This window comes from Rhinolophus sinicus, chromosome 1 (assembly GCF_057876585.1).
Source record: "Rhinolophus sinicus isolate RSI-liver-muscle chromosome 1, RSI-T2T, whole genome shotgun sequence".
Classification (NCBI taxonomy): Eukaryota; Metazoa; Chordata; class Mammalia; order Chiroptera; family Rhinolophidae; genus Rhinolophus; species Rhinolophus sinicus.
This window is the reverse complement of record NC_142501.1, coordinates 20,288,946-20,310,325: the sequence shown is the minus strand read 5'-3', so window position 1 is coordinate 20,310,325 and position 21,380 is coordinate 20,288,946. Positions and strand designations below refer to the sequence as shown.

The following is a 21,380-nucleotide window of genomic DNA, read 5'->3' as shown; positions in this document are numbered from 1 at the left end:
CCACCCTTGTAGTGGGAAAGCAGACATCATGTTAATGAATGAGCTTGGCTGTGTTCCAGTATACTTTATTTGGGAATACTGAAATTTGCATGTTATGTAGTTTGTACCTATCACAAAATATTATTCTTCTTTTGAGATTATTTTTCAACCATTAACATGTTAAAACCATTCTTTGGTTGTGGGCCACACAGGAATAGACAGGGGTCAAATTTGCTCTGCAGGCCATAGTTAGCCAACTCCTGGCTTAGCACAGTGACCCCCATGAACACTTTGCGTCTGCATCACCTTGTATCTGAACTTGGAGCTTCCCCCACCACATTCTCCTGCACCTGTACTGTGCCACGTTTCTTTCTACATTTACTCCGTTTTCTGTCTTTCAGAGATTCATCAACATTTTTGATACATGGATGAGGTTATTTTCAAACTCTTTTCTAAACTATGCTGTTTCAATGAACTTTTCCTTCATTTTATGATACATACATAATACATATTTTCATGGTATATTTTGACAGAAGGGTGTGTAAAAGTTTGATGAATGCCCTTTGACTGATAAGTTGTTTGTAGAGTTGTCTACTTATGAACGATGTTAGGTAACTTTCACACATAACTCAAAGTCAGTGCTTTTAAAACTATTTAAGAAAAAAATCAATAGAAATTGTAGTTGGCAAAAGCTAAGTGCTGGCAAAGTCAGGTAGACATTTGTTGGTGGCTCTCTAAATATTAAAAAAACAAACTTAAAGTCAACGATTAGACAATGAAATGGTCTACAATAATTTTCATCAACTTTATCTCAGAAGTTTGAGGGTTTTGTCTTTCAAAACACAATATTCTGAAACAGCCCTTGCCAAGTGATAGGGAGTCTATTACCAAGTTCTAAAAATTTCAGCAAGAAGCTCAAGAAGAAAGACCAAGATCCTAGATTAAAAAATTGTGTGGTCGAGACCACAGCTTACTTTTGTAGTGTTAGCAGCCCTTCTCTCTAGTTTGTACCTGTTTGCAGCTTCCTAACAGAGACAGATGTGGAAACGACGGCAGGGGTAGGGAAGAAAGAGTAGAATGTTTCTGAAGTTTTGCCGAAAGAGAAGAAACATGGAGCACTTGACATGCTGTGTGGGATTTGGGAAGATTAATGTCTGAAGATAATGTTTAGGAATGCAAATTCCTTGCTTAGAAGGACAGCATAAGGTAGTGGTTAAGAGCACAGTTTGAAACCTTGCCTGTTGAGGTTCAGATCTGAGCTCTACCACTTACTATCTGTAAGGTCTTGAGCAAATTGCATCATCTCTGTGTAACTCAGTCTCTTATCTGTAAAAGGGAGATCATAGTAGACTCTATCTCATAGGATTGTTATGAATATTAAATGACTCACCATAGGCAAAGTGTTTAGAACAGTGTCTGATACAAAATAAGTCCTTTATAAGTGGGTGGGGGAGTGCTTTTTGTTCTAAGGTGTGTTGAGACAGACATAAAGGCTAAGTCTCTTGGGCAACATTGGATGTAAAGATCACTAGTTGCTCAGCTCTGTGTGTGTATTGTTTAAATAGCACAGAGACCCTTAAAGTTTTAAACAACCGACAGTTTTATTGATTTCAAAGTAATGGATAGCCTACTGTCAGTTACTGGAGTCTGGTGTGCACATATACACGTGTGTTTGTACACATGCACACACATGTGTATGAGTTGAGAGTAGAGTGTGGTATGTGGATTCCATGAGTATAAAGAAGCAGAAAAGCAAGATGTGAAACATTCTGCATATTTGAGGGATCCATTTTACTCTCCTGCCATGCCAGGAATTCCCCCTAGACTACACATTCTTCAGATGGCAGTGCCAGGCCTGTCTACTCATCTTTTGTTACCAGGGAGCCTCTGTTCCTCAGTGAATTTCCTTTCCATTCATTTTCAAATGACTTTTCTGATATGGGCATTGTTGAATATGCACAAGATAGAGAGGCACAGGTGTGTGTGTGGATAGATTTGCATAAGTATAAATACAGTATATGTACCCATGGTTAAGTGATATAATGATAATATTGTGTTGCCATCTCAGAATGAAAGCTAATTAATTCAGCTATTGAGATGATAATGATTTCTGTCTCGGTTTATACCAGAGTAAAAAAACCTGCAGAATTTTCCTGCACACTGATCCTTTGACTCATCTTGGAATAAGGAGTTTTATTTCTGTTAACTAATGAGCTCTCAGTATCTGACAGTTTGAAAGGGAATTGTTCCTGGGAGGGGCTGAAGATGAGTAGAAAGACTGGCTTAGAAAGGCTAACGTGGTCGTTGAGCTCAGTGATTTGGTACCTGGCAAAAAATTATTTTTGCCGGTAGTGTCTTTAAAACTGCATAGTTTGGTATTTGCACTCCCAATATCAACTTTCGTCTGAAGCACGGTGTGTTTTTTTTAAGACTTTCTGTGGTTGAATTTGACATTTAAAAAAACGGGAAGATTGTTCCTACTGCAAGTTATGCCAAGTAACAAATTCACAAGCAAGTCTATCACTTTTTAACCTTGAGATCTCTAAATTTTCCTTCAGCCTCTGCTGTCATATTTAGTTAGTGACCAAGTCCTGAAGGTTCCTGTTTCCCCCTCCCTGTTCTCAGCACCTCACATCAAGTCCAGGCATCAGTCACCTGTTGCCTGGTAACAGTCTCCTGCCTCCAGTCTCCAGTCTCCCTGTTGCACTTTTCAGCTTGCACCAAGGATTCTTCCCAACATGCAGGTTAGGACATACCCTCCCCTGCCAAAGCCCAAAACCCTTTAATGGCTTCTCTGTCTACACAGTAAAGACTCAACTCCTTTGCTTGGCATTCACAGGAATTTAACCATATTCTGTCCCACTATATGCCTTCACCCCTCTCCCGCTAATTCAGCCCCATGCTCGAACTTCCCGTCAAGATGGATTAGATTATCTACCATCCCTTGGAGTTACCATAACTCCCTGCCTTTCCTCGTTTCCCAGAATATCCTTCCTTCTTCACAGGCCATGTTTCAAAATCCTACTTATTCTCTAAGGTCCAGCTCAAATTCTACTTTCATTATGAATTCTTCCCTGATACCCCTTACTTGGAATTAATCTCAGCCTATAAACTCTTTTTCCTCAAGATGCTTGACTTCTAGCTGTTGGGAAATTGTCACATTATACGTAGTTTACTAGAATAATCTTTCACTGCCTTCTGCTTGAAAGACTGTCATAACAAATATGCATATCTCCATGTCTGTGATGGAATTGCTGCTTTCCCCCCTTAAATCTGGCACAACCTTCACAAGCATACGGTGTGGCCCTGAAATGATCATGTTTCATCTACATTTCAATGATTTATTATTTAATTAGCTATCCTATTACTCCGTCTTATATTATGCTGGGCATTTATTTCTGTCTTCCCATTAAGGTGGAAACTCTGAGGGCAAGGAATGTTTTACTCCTCTTGGTATCTCCCAGGTCAGAGAATGCAGCTTTCAGATAGTAGGTACTTAATATTAAGTTATTCTACTCTGTTGTGACCCAAGGGAGGCAATTATGGTAAACATATTGCTTAAGAGTGTGGGCTTTGGTGACCACCTGGCTTTGAATCCTCTAGTCCACTTAGTCACCGTGGTCATGGCCAATGTACTCGTACTTAAGCTCTCTGTGCCTCTTTTTCTTCATCTGCAATACGGGGACATATACCATTATCTTCATCATAAAGTTGATATCAGGGTTAAAAAACTAAATGCAGGTAAAGTGGTTAGAACAACAACTAATGAGTGCGCAATAAATGTTATTCCAACAGGCTGTTAAAATAGGAAGGATTCTTGCTGTCTCAGTTTCTGCACAGGCAGGAAGACAGTAGATGCTACATTCCCATCTTGCAATGGGTAGTCAAGAACTAATTAAATACCTCACTTACTTTGAGGGCATGAAGTGGGCAGGCGTTGGAAATTATAGAGCCCTCTTGCTCCAAAGATTTTGGAGCACGCAACTAGTGGGCTATGAATCCCACATCACCACTGCAAAGGGGTGAGTGTGAGATGTGAGTGTCTCCCAGTAGGGGCAACCACTGGAACGTATGGTACTTTTGTGAGAATTAGGAGAAGGTGTACCCCCTTCCCCAGGTAAAATCTATATACACTAAGGAGGCTCTGCTACCTGAGGCCCAATGAAAGGGCCTTCAACAGGATCACTTGAAGAGATTGACATATCCCCTGAAACTGAAGGAGACCGGCATCTGAATTTCATCTGAGTAGTTGAAAGGGCAAGAGGAAGGGTGGCTGACTACTTATGGAGAAGTGGGAGAGATTTCTGTGCCCCACAGAGTTTGTTGGACCAGAGAAAGCTGGCATGGGGTTATCTTAAGTCCATGGTAAGAGGGCCACATGGAAGGACTTCAGCATCAAGAGGATAAAGGTGAATTGCCAAATTCCTAGATGTTGAAGGAGATAAAAGCCATGGGCTAGAATAGAGCTGTATTTGCCCTCATTGAGGAATTGCAGAGGAAACTATCCCAGTAACGGGAGGAGTTCTCTAAAGAACCCAACCCAAAGAAGAAAGTCAACTTCAGAAACTTGCTGGGCATAAGCCAGCTTCTCACAATACAGGCAAGTAAGCACTTTTTCCTGTCACTTCTTCCCTCACCGCCCACCATACTCTCCTTAGTCACCACTCTACCTTGACTCTGAAAGTGTCAGGTTGGCCAGATGGAGGAGAAAGAGTAGAAATGGAAAGCAGAGCAAAGAAGCAGAAAGGAAGCCAGTCACGTCCCCTGCCCAATTCTACACAGCTTAACTGCAGCAGGCTACAGCTGTGGCTACACCTTCTCAGGAGAGATGTTTGCTTTTAAATCAAGGTTGGCATTTTTATTATTACACCAAGCTGGGCATATTAAGTACTGAATTGGAACCTTGAATGTGACCTCTCCTTGTCTGCCTGGTAAACTGCAGCTCGTTTTCCAAGACTTAGCGTAGCACTCCCTTCCGAATCCGACCTCTTCCTCCAAAACTGACCATTCTCCCTGCCTCCTCTGCACAGCCCACGAAGGCTTAATTTCACTTGTATGCTTGTTTGCATGGCTTTGTCCTCAACCAGCCTGTAGACTCTAAGAGGGCAGGGATGACTTATTGGCCTTTTGACCGCCAGCACCTAGAGTACACCGACACATAATTGTCCTCCAATGAAGTTATAATGAAAGTAATCTATCCTGAAAAAACGGACTAAAATTTTTCCTAAGAGAGACTACAAGGCAAACGTCTTTATTTTTTAGATAAATTCAAAACAGCAACTTTCTGGATGATGCAGTACAGTTGAAAGTACCTGTGTCTACAGTATACTCAAGGATTGCCGAGGTGCTCTCCAGGGGTTCATGAGGAAATGCTTGGGCCTCTCAATCCTAATGTGTCTCTCTGAGTGGATGTTGTCAGGAGACTTTTTACTCCTTTCTGTGTTTCCTCCACAGGTTTCTTCAGGAGAAGCATTACCAAAAATGCTGTATACAAGTGTAAAAATGGGGGCAACTGTGTGATGGATATGTACATGCGAAGAAAGTGCCAAGAGTGTCGACTCAGGAAATGCAAAGAGATGGGAATGTTGGCTGAATGTATGTATACAGGTATTCGCATCAAGCAATTAAATTCCACTAGCAATCTCTTAAGGAGGCAGATGTCAGGTAACTCATTTAATTAGAATGGTACTTCACATATTAAAGAAGGCATTTACTAAGCCTTTTAAGTTCTTGAAAAGGGTAATGAGCCACTGAAATTGTCCAAACTGTCAGCTAAAGAGCATTTTATTCACCTGAAAGAAATGAGTATGCTGTTGTTCCTTGTTGCATGAATTATATGTCAAGTGACGTGGCACTCACATGCAGTTAAAATAACATGTTTTAATAAGCTACAAAGAATGACAGTCAAAGTTTGCTCCAAATTTGATTTAATATCCTTTTTATTTATTGTTTAATTAGCATACAAATTTACAGTTGTGGGAAAAATTAAAAATGCTTTATAAGGTATGACTGCCTCTAAATTGTCTAAATAGAGTTTTAAACCAAGTCATTTTATTAAGAATCTTTCTCCTCCTAGTGTGGCTCTGAACCAATTTGTATAGGTTTACACAGGAAATTAACTACCCCGAGTTTTAATATCATTTGGTCCTTCAATCTGATAAAAAAAGACACTGTATTAACTGCTGCCTTTGTGAGGAACCATAATCTTCATCAAAATTTGGAATGCATGCTAGTATATAACATATTAATTTTTTATTCCACAAATTCTACCGACCACTCAGATTCTGAGATAAGTCCTGTTCCTCCTCAAAACACAAATAGACAAACAAATGTCACCCACAGGGTGATAACATTCAAGGAGGGAATGCCACATGAAATAAAGCCTTTGGAAGGTGACTCCAGTTCTATTATTCCCAAACTATACAGGAAACTGGGATGGACCAAGAGAAATAATGCGTGCAGGAGGGAAAAGAGATAGGTCAGTGTAAATAATGCAGCTCTGGGTGGATGAAAGTTTTATAGTGGGTGATCACAATCTCTTCTTAGCATATGTGAAACACAAGACTGCAGTAGGGGCTGCTGCTGGAATCCAATCTTGCAATGGAAACACTTACTTCGATATTGGGTGGTTCATGTTGCTCATCACTTAAATATGAACATGTTCCAACTGAAGCACTGAGGACATTTTTCATGACTCCACCTACAAGGGTCAATAACATTATTCATGAACATGGACTCATCCAGTGACAGATGCCAAGCTTTCACATGAATCCTATAAACTACATTCCCAGGACAAAGAAGCTCCTGGAACTTAGTTTCATTAACATTGAGAGAATAAGGAAGTTAAATGGGAATGTGGAGGATTGTTCTACATTATTTTTTATAGTTCTGTTTAAATGTAAATTAATGATGATGTCTGATTATTCAAAAGAAAATTTCAAAGTCCCCTGAGCTCTGTTCTCAATAATTTATACAGTTCTGAAAATTAACTGGATTTAAAATTTTTTTCTGAGGGATCTTGACATTTGTTTTACTCAACAAATGTACTTACGTATTTAATGGGAAACTGAATATACTTATGGTACAGCTATGTAAACATGAAGGAAAAATAATAGTAATACTGTGTTTTGAACCACTAGCTTTCAAGATCCTCTGGTCGATGGGGAGTTTCATTCACCATTGTATTCACTGGATACCTTACATTTGTACAATGCTTTGGCATTACAAATCCTTTGTGTAATGCTCATTTTAAAAAAGTGTCATGATTACTTTTAATCGACACAAAACTCTGCAAGGTAGATATTATTCCTGTTTTAGAATTGTAGAAACAGAAACTCACGAGACTCACAGAAAATAAATTTCTTATTGAAGGCCAAGGCTTAAAACATCAGGAGGACGAGGATTGGCTCTGTGCCAAGTTGCACAGGAGCTCTGATGAGTCAACTGCCTGTCAGCTGCCTCGTGACCATGCACCCACCACTACTTTCCATGGGTGGTTAAGTCTCTCTGTTTATTTTTTCAGGCTTGTTAACTGAAATTCAATGTAAATCGAAACGACTGAGAAAAAACGTGAAGCAGCATGCAGATCAGACCAGTAATGAAGACAGCGAAGGACGGGACTTGCGACAAGTGACCTCGACAACTAAGTCATGCAGGGTAATAACCGGCGACGGTGACTGCCAGAGCCAGTAGCAGCTGAGCGTCTGGGGGAGTGATCTGGCCGCCGGGAGCCTTTCAAATGACAGCCACAGCTCTGTGGGCAGGATTTCATTCCATTGTCCCTTAAGCGGACTTATTTTTAATCAAGAGAGTAATGCGAGTACATACTGCCGTGTGAAAAATCAAATCATAGCAGCGTGTAAAGTAAAAAAGTGGAAGTTCTCCTCCCTCTCCCCATTCCACTTCTACTACCCAGAGGTTGCCAGTAGAAATGGTCCCGTGTACAAAATGGATTTTTCAAACCGAGTTTTATGACCATGTTTTCCCCCTGTCATTGAGATGGGAGGCTCAAACTGGGAAGGGTGTGGATTCAATAGAGGCTTGTGAGTTAGTCTTTATCCATGTTTCAGCCTTTATCACTGAAACAGTGAACATATATCAATGGACCGACAGAGAAAAGCCCTTCTCCCCGAGGTCACAAATAACTCCACAAATCCTTTCAGCAACTTGGGACCAAGTAGAAGAACAGCATCTTGGATGATGCGCTAAACACGTTGTGATAATGCACAGGGCATTTGGAGGAATTTTAATTTGCCCTTAGTTGAAAAACCAATAATCCATGATTGTTCAAGCCACACCCTTCTCAATATTTATTATACTAGTGACAAAGGAAACTTCATCCACATTTTGGTTTTATACTCATTTCAGAATGAAAGCATTTTATATGAAAGCATTATTTCGCCATAGCACTTCATCAGTACCACTTTGCTAGAAGGAAGCAAAGAGTTGAGACAATTATTCACATTTTTCAAAGATACTAGTAAAGAGAAGAGAGATATTTAGAATCTAAATTGTCCCGATTGATGACTCTAATCCTTTAGGGGTCAGCAAATTTTCATCTCTAAAGGGCCAGATATTTTAGGCTTTGGCCACCTGGTCTCTATCACAACTACTCGACTCTGCCATTTCAGTGTGAAGGCAGCGCCAATAACACATAAACAAAGGAGTGTGGTTGTGTTCCAACAGATTTAGAAAACCAGGTGGGCTCGGTCCATGGGCCACAGTTGTCAGCCTCTGCTCTATATGAACACCCTTAAATGGATTCTCCATTTCACATGTGGGAGCTTTCCCTTAGTTATGATTAAACTTTGAACTTGCACCGATCTTCTCTATGAATGGGCTCAATAGGCGTCAGACACAGACTATTATTTATTGCCAAGAAATACATGAAAGGAATATTTTGTTTTCTCTATTTTACAACTAGGAAAATGAATAACTTAGGACAAATTTAGTGAAATATGATTTGGCTTGTTTAAGGGACCCATAGAAAATGATTACGCATTACGTCACAGTGCATAGTTCCTGCCGTACTTACGGCTTTTTTCAACAATATGTAATATTGCTTTACTCCAGATGAATGTGCATACGTATAAGAAAAATGCCTTATGACCAACCTCCCTGACACCTTTTATTTTTTTGCCAGTGTAGGAGAAAACTGAACTCACCCCAGATCAACAGAATCTTCTACATTATATTATGGATTCATATAGCAAACAGAGGATGCCTCAGGAAATAACAAATAAAATTGTACGTACAATATATGAACATACATGGGTTTAAAGCTAATACTTTCTGGGGCTTTTACTGTCTTGGAGCTGGAATTTATATATAAATATGGTACTTTGAAATGATTAGAGCCGAGAATTTACCATACGTTTAAACTTTTAGCAGCATTAAACGCCTAATGAGTAAGAAGTCTCATATCTAGTTTGGTAACAGTAATTGCTCTCCAAGGATCTGAAAAATATGAGCTGGGTCTTTAAATGTTATTGTCTAAATCTGGGTCTTTAGTCTAATGATTTTATACAGCTTTATATTTTTATCTACATACTAATCATTTGCTTTTTTCTTAAAATTTAGTTAAAAGAAGAATTCAGTGCAGAAGAAAATTTTCTCATTTTAACTGAAATGGCTACCAGTCATGTACAGATTCTCGTAGAATTCACAAAAAAATTGCCAGGTATTTATACATGTAGCTACTTCTCTGCTACATTGTGCAATATTCTTGTGACATTGAGAGAAGCAGATCTGTTCATTGCAAAATGGTAATCATCTTACATCTGATTTAATGTGTTTACTATAGACATGAAAAGTTAGAACCAGATAGGACATTTAAAATCATTTATAATAATTCTTCCAAACTGATAGATTAAGAAACTGAGACTTTGCAAAGTTGCCATTCATCTATTTATTCCTTTAATGATGAGTATGTGTTGATGCCTACTCTCTATTAAGTGCCGAGCTGTTACATTCAAGGAGGGTGATTAAAGGCTATAATAAAAAAAGGATGTGCAAAGTGCTGAATAGACAGGAAGTAATTATTAATTGTATCTAAGAGAGACAGGGAGGCTGCTGAGAGAATCATATTTGTCTTGAGTCTAAAAGAGAAAGCAGTTTTTCAGGTGGCATGGAGGAGAAGGGGCATTCCAAGTCAAGAGATCTACCTGTGAAAATATAATGAGGCATGAACAGGAATAGAATTATTAGAGATGGGAGAGAAAATTCAGTGTGGCTATAACCATGTGGCTCCTTGGTTAGACACAAGGTAAGCTGGTACCACACTGATTAGGCCTAACTAAGGAATTTAATTCTTCTTCCCTGGATGGTAAAGAGTTTTTGATGGCTTTTGTTTTTTGACAGGAAACTGATGAGATGTATGTTATAGAGATATGGCTTTATCAGGTTTGCGTAAGATGGATTTGAACAGGGAGGCACTAGAGGCAAGGAAGATCAGTTGCTATGCTTCCACACCAGTCCAGGCAAGAGAGTTTGAAATAAAACAGTAGTGGTGAGAGAGAGAAGAGTGATAAGACTTGATGAACAAGTGTTCATCATATGTGGGATGAGAGAGAGGGATTTATCCACAGTCATTCTGATATGGTGCCAGTACAGAAACTGGAATGCAAGATTTTTATCTCCCAGCCCCCAATTCTTTCAGATACAATTTCAAAGCAATCTAAGCTAATAGGTTTAAGTTGTTTCAGTGTTTTAAAATATATTACTACATTAGAATTCCGTGGTCTAGAAAAGTATAATAAATGCCTTGTATAGGATCATAACACTGTAATATTAAACTAGAAGGTAACTTCCGACATAGAATTTTAATTAGACATGTTAATTTGCCTTCTTTTGAAAGCTTTATGCCATTATTTTATTAAATGTGTCATGGATAGACATAAGCCTACATAATACTCATAAAATGTGGGGAGAAAGTTCTCCTTATCACTGAAACATTAATATTCTCTCATTTCTTTATTAACAATGAAAGAGGAACTTAATTTGTTCTATGCTAATTAAGCTTAAGGCAATCTTGATCACAAACAAGATTACACAGGAGTAAAAACTGTGGGAGGAGACATTGGAAAGGGAGAAATATGATGTTTTGGGTTGTTTAAGGGAAAAGATTTTTCAGTTCAAATGGTCAGTTGGTCTTGAACCAAGAAATTGTTGAAAATTAAAAAAAAAAAATCTTGCTCACAAGAAGGCAGTTCATCTGAAAGCAATGGCAGTACTTACACACCTCTTCATTCCCAGTGCCTGGCCTGGTTCCCAAGGGAGAGAAAGACTACAATGAATGCGCGTTTAAGGAGTAAAGCAGAAGGAGACATTTTTTCAATAAAGAAAGAAAAGGCAAAGCAAAAACATTTGAGAAAGAAAAAAATATTCTAAGAATAATTATAGAAATGTCATTATTACTCATAGGAATAACAGTAATACCAATAATGAAAAAGTGTTTTGTGATGGACCGGGTTGAGTCTTTCCATTCTGCAGTTCATTGCACATAACCTGTGCTGGGACCTGTCCAGGGTGCTGGAGACCTGGCATGTCTCCCGTCTAGAATAGTGACATTACTTCTTGATCCTTAGCATCACTCTCTTCTCTAAACTCCTATTGCTACTTAATACTTTTCTAAGCCATTTAGACTCTGACGACATTATGTTATCTCTATTTGTGGTGTGTATACACATGTACACACTAGCTTGTGTTTGCTTCCATTCGTTCCTTCAGTCATTCAATTATTCAACAAATAATTCTTGGGTACCAATTATGTGCTAGACACTGGGGATACAAAAGTGAACATAACAGGCAAAATCTGCCCCCAAGAAGTTTACCCTCCAGCAGAGGTGGTGGACAATTAACAAATAAGCAAATCTATAATAACATGTCAGGTGGTAAGTTCCGTGCATAAAAATAAAGCAGGTAGGGACTAGTGAGTGCTAGGGAGTACTATTTTAGGGAGAGTGACATTGAAGCAGAGGGCAGCATACAGTGATGGAGTGCACCATGGTGCTAGCTGGGGAGGAGCATTCACCCCTGAGGCAAAAGCAGGCTTGTGTGTTCACAACAGAGCGAAGGGTCAGTGTGGCTCCAGTGCAATGAGTGAGGGGAAGGAAGAGGAGGAGAAAAGGTTAGAGAGACCGCTGGAGGCATATACGCATATAAGCCTGGATAAGGACTTTGGATTTTCCAGATGATGTTATATTCCTTTAAATTGCCAATTTCCCCCCATATTTCTCTGATTTTCCCCGCTCTGCATGGTGCAGTGCTGAGCTCAGAGAAGATACGTCAACAAGACCTTGATGGGTTTTTTTTGACATGCTACCCATTCTCCAGGTTGATTAAAGATTCATGAGTTTGCCAAATATTCCTTTCGACTTCTAGATACACATAAAGATTTCTCTGGTTTGTGATATTTGATGTCCTCTTTTGCCCAACTTGTTCAACAAATCCTACTCAATAAAGATAAATATCAGCTTCTATATGGAAGAGAACAATAGATACTTATTGACTCAACTTGACTACCTAATCTTAAGACAACTACACAATCATTGTATGGAAATGTTTTATCAATGGGGATGATAGCATGATAAAATATTATTATACAGCATTTACAACTCCTTGATGCTGATTGGATGATCGTCTTCATCTAGGATTTCAAACATTGGACCATGAAGATCAGATTGCTTTGCTGAAAGGGTCTGCAGTTGAAGCTATGTTTCTCCGTTCAGCTGAGATTTTCAATAAGAAACTTCCAGCTGGACATGCTGACCTATTGGAAGAGAGAATTCGAAAGAGCGGTAAGTGACTTCATTGATGGTAAAAGAGTTTGTTTCCACAAGTAAGCATTTGTACACCCCATGAAGGCAGGGCTCCTGCCTATCTTATGCAACATTATATGCGCATCATGATTACCATGGAGAATGGCTCTAAAATGATATGTTGGTTCAAAAATCCTTGTTGCAATAGCAAAATAAAAAATAAAAAAACCCTCTTCATTGCACTGAGATGAAGGAGCACAAGAAGAATTGTAAAATTAGTTTGATTAAAAAAATAGCATCAAGGGGCTGGGATTATTCAGTCCAGAAAAAGACACATTTATTAAAAACCTTCAGCTATGAATGCCTATGTATCAAACTATCATCAATTTCTATTCAAAGAAAAATAAGTAATAATAATAGCAACATTTATACATCATTTACTAAGTTTTAGACACTGTTCTAAATACTTTATGTATATGATTTCTTCAAATCTTTGAAAATATCCTATGAAATAAATACTATCATTGTTCCCATTGTATAGATAAGGAAGCCATGTCTCTTAAACACTATCCTGCACTGCCTCTCATGAGACAAAATGAAATAATAGAATGAGTAACTCAGTTTAACTTATTATTAGTAATGCTGCGACGGGGAGGTTCAAGAGACATCAGAAAGTCTCAACAAAACAAAGCAGAAACAGAAACAAAGCCATAGATACAGAGAACAAGCTGAGGGTTATCATGGGTGGCAGGGAGGGAAGTGGGGGGCTGGAGGGATGGGAAAAATTGTGATATAATAATAGTAAAAAAAAAAAAAAATGAGAGACATCAGAATGGATTGCCAGAAATTCTATGTAATATATCCTAGGAGATACATAGAATATATTCCTATTTTCCCGAGAGATTTTATATATGGATTGGGAGTGGGTATGAATGACATGAGAAGACTCCTGAAGCTCTTTTTTCCTAAAGTTTTATTAGTCTATAATTGACTAGAACAAGTTTAAATACTCATAAAATCTGTATTTTAGAATAGAGATCGTAAGACAAGTTTTCAGGTAGCTTTTCATCTTGATATAAATAAAATAATTGAAAAAGTAAAAATTAATTTTTAAAAGCAGCCTTCTCATAATCATTATGTTGTCTCCTCTTAGTTAAAAATGGAAAGCATAATTAGCATCATTGGTAGATTTAAAAAACACATTCTTATATACCCATTGATTTATTAATTTACCAACTATTTAAGGAACGGTACTATGACGGTCGTGAAGATGGGAATCAGGCATGTTCCTTTCCCTAGGAAAGCTTACAGTCTAGTGTTGGGGGGGAGATGAACTGTACAGAGATAATTAAAATAAAATGTGAAAGAGGAACACTGAGAAAGAGATGGCTTCTAGTTGGGAGGGGCCTGGAAAGTTTCTATTGGCATTTGAGTGATATTTGATGTAACACTCAGGGTGGAGCTGCAGGAAAGGAAAGAAGGACCAGCAAGAGCAAAGAACTGAGGCAAGAAACCTCAGGTTAGGCACACAAAGAGGAGTGAATAGTTGAGTTTGATTGGGTTAAAGATTACATTAAAGAGAAATGAAAAAAAAAGTCAGAACCAAAGGATCAAGAGCCTTGAATGCTGGGCTAAAGATTTTATTCTTTATTTCCTATGCAATGGGGAGACATTGAAAGTTTTTGAATGTGGGAGGGAAAACATCAAAGTATGCTTTACAAATCTGCCAGCCACCTTAGGATACACCAGGAAGGGAGACAACTGGTAGAAGGCAAGATGTGTGCTGGGAGAAATGCAGAGGAAGAGAACGAGCTCAGAAATATATTATTGTAGCTTTTCTCCCTTTGAAAGACATTATATTGTCGAGAAATGTGGATTCTGGTCCTGGACAGGTTTTATCACTTACCTGTTCTGGCCCTTAATTTATACCCTGTGTGTGTGTGTGTGTGTGTGTGTGTGTGTGTGTGTGTGTCCCCAAGAGGCTTGGGGTAAGAGAGAAGAGTTGAAACAGGTAACCTCCAACGCATCATCTAGTTCTGCTTTTCTTAATCAATCTTTCTCAGTCAAGTCTTCTTGATCAGTTTTTCTTATTGATGGTTTAGTCCGTCACTTGGTCGGCTACTTAAGTATCCTGATTTTTTAATTTTATTTTATTTTATGGTAGTGAGAACGTTGACCATTAAATCTACCCTCTTACCAAATGTCTAAGTATACAATATGGTGTCATTGTCTATTGGTACAATCTTGTACAACAGATCTCTGAAACGTATTCATCTTGCTTAACTGAAACTTTATGCCCGTTGATTAGGAGACAGAAATAAGGAGTTACTAATCAGTGGGCAAGTATCATGATTCTAAAAAATTGCAATTACTAATTGACAATTAAACTTAGGAAAGAGTTAAAGGATGCAAACTGTTGAATTTTTTCTTCCTTTTTTTCTTTGCAAGCTACTGAATTTTCATGTGTATGAATTTAGTTGTTTGCTCAGGCTATTGAATGTCAAGTTGGTGATTCTCTATGCAGAAGAGGTTGTGGCTTCAGCCTGTGATGGATAAAGCCTGTCCAGGTTAACTTGGTCAGCTATTTGGCCCTGGTTTCCATAGACTGTGACAGTGCTCTGTTGAAGAAAATCCATGAGTGTCATGCTGGAGACCCTGCAGGGTCTCTGGTCCCGCTCCCCACATAAGAATGCAGGACATGGTGAGGCCAAAAAGGAACACCCACAAAGCCATAGGTAGGGGAGTTATACCACTATACTCTCGCTGGTGGCTGGGTTGGAGAAACAGGAAACAGGAGCCACACAATTCTCAACTGCACCGCTTGCAGGCTCAGCCACCATCTTCTTGCTAGCCCCCCATTTTCTGCTAGCGTAGCCACAGCAGTTATATTAGTGGCCAATAGCTCACTGGTTACAGCTTACGGCCAACTAGCCACAGCTGATTGCCATCCAGTCACAGTTGATGGCCATTTACTACCTGAGCCAGCACCTTTCCATGTGAGGCCGAGAGCCTGGAAACTGCACTGCTGGCTCTGTCCCCACAATGAGTCATATCTAATTTAAAAAAAGAAAACTAATAAAATAAGAAGGGATAATGACTCATGTGATAAAATACTTTTGATTTTACAGATAGATCTAAGTATCAAAGGATCCTACTATAGTTGATGTATGCTTGGTTTATACATCAAGGAACAATGGTGATTAAGAACCTGGCTTGAGTCTAGGCTCTACTACTTATTAGCCATATGTCCATTTTTTATTTTTATTTTTTTTGGTAAAAAGCAATTGAAATAGACCCCAGAACTAGTTTGATCTCTTTGAAATCATGTCAAACTTTAATATTTGTTCTACAGTCTCACCTGGATTTTGATATTAAAAATGCAGGCAGGGGCTGCCTCTTTTTGACTCAGTATTTTATCCCAGGTGCCTAGCACATGCCTGGCTTGGAGCGGGTGCTCAACAAACATCTGTGGAATGAGTGAATGAAGTTTGTCTGAAGCTATGAGTCTCGTCCATTTATTTAATTTTCAGATGGTTCTTCCCCTGAATATCACACTGACAACTAATCAACAAAAAGTCTTTTCCAGATCTTGCCTGTAGTGATTAATTTTGGGGACAGACACTTCTTTTGCTTTTGAGTGTAAGAAAAGGAAAGACAGTTTGAGTAGGGAAGCTCTGCTCTAATCTCTCTCCTCCTCCTCAAAGATGAATCATTTAAAGTTGATTGAAGTGCCAGACAAAAAAGGGGGGGGGCAATTTCTGCCATATGAAATGAAATGTTTCTATGAGAAGGGGAATTATCCAGCAGCTGTTCATTCTCTCTCTCTCTCTCTCTCTCTCTCTCTCTCTCTCTCTCTCTCTCTCTCTCTCTCTCTCCCCCTCCCTCCCTCCCTGCCTCCCTCCCTCCCTCCCTGCCTCCCTCCCTGCCTCCCTCCCTGCCTCCCTCCCTCCCTCCCTCCCTCCCTCCTGTTCATCTTCTATTCTTTTCTTTTTGCCTGGCTCCATCAATCTCCTGGATCCTAAGCTAAGTTAGGTGCTGCCATTTCCGTGATGATTACTAGGGCAGTACCAGGTCCCTTCAGCCTGGCTGAAATGGGGGAAATCCCTTTTCACACTGGTTCAGCTGAGAGGGAAAACTGACTTTTCCCAAAAAAAGTTTATTAGAAAACTAAGAAGAAAATTGTGAGTGTTTATGTGCATAATGCACGGATCTGCTAATTATAGTACCAAAAGCCAACAATTATTCAATATTGACTATGTGTGAGGCTCTATCCTAAGTGTTTGTATGAACATGGGTCCTACATGAAGCAGACACCAAGATGGTGTGTGCAAGAGACTGAGGGAAATGCCTCCGAAGAATAAGAAGTGGGGAGAAAGCCGGTGAAGGCAAAGATAATTTAATACCACCATGCTGATCTAACACCTGTGAAAGGAGAGAAGCAAGAAAGGATTGGGTAGGAAGAGCCACAGCCCAGTATTTAGAAAGTCTCAGCTAGGCCATTGGGGAGAAAGCAAATCAAAGTTGCCCACTGGAGGATTCCTCCATTGGGCAGCAATGGGCTAGCATTCTACTGGGGCTGGACCACATTTTCTTGAACCCCAGCGTGTTCTTGAAATCTGTTTTTTTTTTCATCACTCTAATAAGAATGTCTCCTTTCGCTGACCTGTTTCTATTCATTTTATCATTTACTTAAAAGCCATTTCAAATTGCTAGCTGCTGCTTGTACTTTTTCTCTCAACCAAAGGGCAGGAACTATATCTTACTGGTCTTTATATTCCTTGCCAGCAGATATTGGGCAATTAGTAGGTCTTAGGGAGTGACAGCTGCATATAGAAAGAGTGCTGGGCTTTGAGAACAGCTGCGTTCACCTCCTGGCACTCTGCTAATTAACTGTATGACCATGGCAGGTCATCTAGCCTCTCTAAGCCCGTTTCCCCTCTATAAAATAGGAGTGTAGCACCCACCTTCAGAGGCCATTGGGAATACTAACAAGATAATATACGTGAAAGCAAACCATTGCAAAATCGCAAGATATATTGTCAGCCTGAGAAACACCCACTGAATTAAATGTTTCATTTCTGTCTGTTATGGGGATCAAAAAAGGCCACAAAATACTATAAATTTCAGAGGTTATTTATATTCGAAATTAACAAAACAGCTTGCTTGGTCTGTGAGGATATATTGCTAATATCCTTAATGTTAAAATGTAAACTCAGTCAGTGTTGGCAAGTCTCTTTCAGTCTTATCATATTTTATGGTATTGGTATGATAAATCCTATTTTTAATAAAAACTCAAGCTTAAAAACCGACTTTTCATAATACTACATTAGGAATACAAAAATGCACTCGAATTATGTAGAAACAACTCAACCACAGGTTGTATCAGATATAAGTTCTAAAGCCTAATTAAACGCTGTAACCCTCATTAAGTAAATATATCTCAGGAGTCAGTATCTTTGTGCATGTAATTGGTATTTAATAATAGCAAACAAAAGGGTATGAATTTGAAGAACAAGAAAAGTAATTTCACATTATATTCTTTAAAGGGTTGTGTAGGCATAAACAGGGTAACTGAGACATTATGTTACTGTGGAATTAAGTGTATAATAGAAGTAAGAATGTATTATATTTGCATAAGAATGAAAAGTTATTCTGAAAGGTCATCTTGCAAGATCAGGTTTTTAATGTGGCGTGTGAAAAAGGCAATGTTCCAAACAATCTACTGGGAGAAGCAAATTCATAAATATTAATCAACGGAACCATCATTATAGATAATAAAATACTAAGCAGCATGTGAGTTTAGAGGCTTTTTATTTTCACAATATGTGGTTGATATTTGGGTAAAGTATCTTATTATGAACTAGAGGCATGCATATTTAACTGTACAGATCTCATGGTGGAAAACTTCAGTTTTGAACTTTTCTGAAACTTGTAGAATCAAGTTCTGAAACTTATGTTGTAAGCAAGATTTTTTTCTTTTTGATGACATCTTTGTAACCTGCAAGTTCCTCACCACTTTTCATGTAGTTATTGCGTTGGTGTCTTCACAGTTCTCTCTGCTTCTTGTCTCAATCCCTCCAAACCTTCCTTCTTATTACTGCTAGAAAGATCTTTCTGCAGTATCTCTATGGCCATGTCACATCTGCTCAGAATGTTACAAAGGTACCCTATTATATAAGAACTAAAACCACTTTTGTGGCATTTGATGTCCTCAATAATCTAGCACTTACTACCATTTCAGCTTCATAAATATTATTTTCTAACAATATTAAGGTACTTATGAGTCCTACACATGGTTGCTCTCTCATTCCTTCACATCTTTGCACTTTCTATTTTTATATTATTATAACGGCTATACAGAGGGTGCCAAAAAATGTATACACATTTTAAGAAAGGAAAAAAACTGTATTAAAATCATAATACTCAATATATACCGATAACAAAAGATGAACTCAAGTCATGTGTATACATTTTCTTGGCACTCCCAGTATATCTTGGAATGCCTTTCCCATTCTTTTATGGCTTGACAAGTTTCTAATCATCCTCCATGATTCAATGGTCAACGTTGCAAGCCTTTCTGACTCACCTATTAGACTCACACAGGAAGGCAGGCATTCCTTCGTGCTCCAATTGCATTTTGCAAATGCCTTTCTTATAGTCCTTATTACATTGCCCATTGATTTGGAATCATTTTCTTGTACACCTTCCTTACTAGTCTGTGAGTTCTTGGAGGGCAAAAACCATGTATTCTCATCTCCATACCCTCAACAACTATACAGTTCTTGGCACAAAGCGAGTATTCAATGTATATTTGTTGGATAGAAAGATTTCCTATAAGTCCACCTTACTGTACCTTTTCACAAACATTTACTGCAGGATTCATCACATATAGGACACTATTCATTGTCCTTCTTCTAGAGCAGGATTTCTCAACCTTGGTTCCACTGACATTTGGACCAGATAATTATCTGTTGTGGGGGGGCTCCCCTGTGCATTGTTGGGTGTTTAGCAGCATCCCAGGAGTGCCCTTTATACAGATGTAAGCTATCGGTTCCAATTCTGTCTTTGAAAGAAACGTTAGACATGTAAAGAAACAAACAGAATATTTATAAGAAAGATAAATGCTTAAGTTAAAGTTTAGAATTCTTAACACATCTTGTTTTACTTTTCAAAGTGGCCACATGATACTTTTGGCATGGACAAATTTGGGACTCAAATCATAGGAAGAAACTTTTTCAAAATAAGAGAAAGTATTACAGTAATACAAGAGTTAATATTTCCGTTGGACCTCAGCTGTGTTCCCTAAGCCTGTTATACTTGTCTAGTGTTGGACATTAGATGTTTATTTATGTATCTGCCTCTTCATTAATCTGTCAACTGTTTGAGGACTTTTCCCAGCACTATCACAGTACCTGGCGCATACTAGGTGTTCAAAAATTGGTGAATTTTGTTGAGATGAATCTGGAATTTGACAGTTCAAACCCTGGCAACTCCTAAGCACTAGTGAGATCTAATTTGACCCGATAACTTTTAGCCACTAGGACTAACAGGAAATATGTTATTTATTAAATATTTTCAATTATATATTTTATATTGAAAGTAGTATTCAATATTTTATATTGAAATTTTATATTGAAATATTATATAAATATTTCATATTGAAAGCAATTTTTGAATTGCTAAACAGCATGGCACAAATGACGCTGAGTAGAGTTTAGCAGTTGAAATAGAGGTCAGGGTCCAATCTCTTAGCACCACAAGAATGTTTCCATCGTCTTAATGACATCCTTTCCCCATCACATCTCATAACTATGTCACCTTCATCACAAGGAACTAGCAAAATGTAATATTGACTAATTTAAAACACATTTTGTTAATCTCCTACCATGTCTCCAGCAGGATGCTAGTTACTAAGGATATAGAGATGAAGAAAAAGCATCTATGGAGTACCTTTTATTGGTCAGACAGTGTGCCAGGTACTTGGAATACAGCAGTTGGTTCCTGTTCTCATAAAATTTATATGGTATTTCACACTCTGATGGGAGGGAGAGAACTGTGGCTGGCACAATAGAATTGAACATAAAGAAGGGAGCAACTAATTCTGCTACACTGTGACAGGGAAAGCTCCAGAGAGAAAGCAATTTGAACTTGGCTTTGAAACATGGGTTGGGTGTCCTAGCCTAAGAAGGATCCTTTGTATAATATGAACACTTGTATATAATACACCTCTCACACACACACACACACACACACACACACACACACACACACGCCTCTGGTTTATCTTTGTCCTCAATTAAAACTAGGAAGTTAAATAAAAGACACTTTTTAAATAAAACTTAACACAATATAGTGTAGATTCTATTAAATATTCATTATTTATATTCTTCGAAAGAATATTTCTGGTCATGAAACAATTTATCAATCATACCTCTTATAAAGAAATGAAACAGAGTAGTAATAACTTTTTTTTTTTTTTTTTTACCACATTAGACTTTGCCAGGGTAGTCTTTGTGATTAAATTAGAAAATAGCTCCCTCTTGTGACCAAAAATCAGCTAATTGGGCATAGTAAGAGTCAAAATGAAGCAAACCTTGGGCGAGGAGGAAGCAGGAAAACAGGAAAAGACTGCCCCTTCAGGAT

At 38.4% G+C, this 21,380-nt stretch overlaps 1 protein-coding gene across 9 annotated transcripts in view; it reads left to right on the top strand.

Annotated features, from left to right (window-relative positions):
- The window catches only part of NR1H4 (nuclear receptor subfamily 1 group H member 4), a 67,779-nt gene that overhangs the window by 40,935 nt on the left and 5,464 nt on the right, over positions 1-21,380 (top strand). For 7 of the 9 annotated variants that reach the window (XM_019732179.3, XM_074326207.2, XM_074326206.2 and 4 more), the window contains 5 exons: positions 5,434-5,586; positions 7,502-7,635; positions 9,127-9,225; positions 9,559-9,658; positions 12,630-12,776. In XM_019732179.3, the coding sequence (XP_019587738.1) occupies positions 5,434-5,586; positions 7,502-7,635; positions 9,127-9,225; positions 9,559-9,658; positions 12,630-12,776 (633 nt within the window). The remainder of the gene's footprint in view (positions 1-5,433; positions 5,587-7,501; positions 7,636-9,126; positions 9,226-9,558; positions 9,659-12,629; positions 12,777-21,380) is intronic. The other 2 variants (XM_074326209.2, XM_019732177.3) reach the window with 1 other exon arrangement.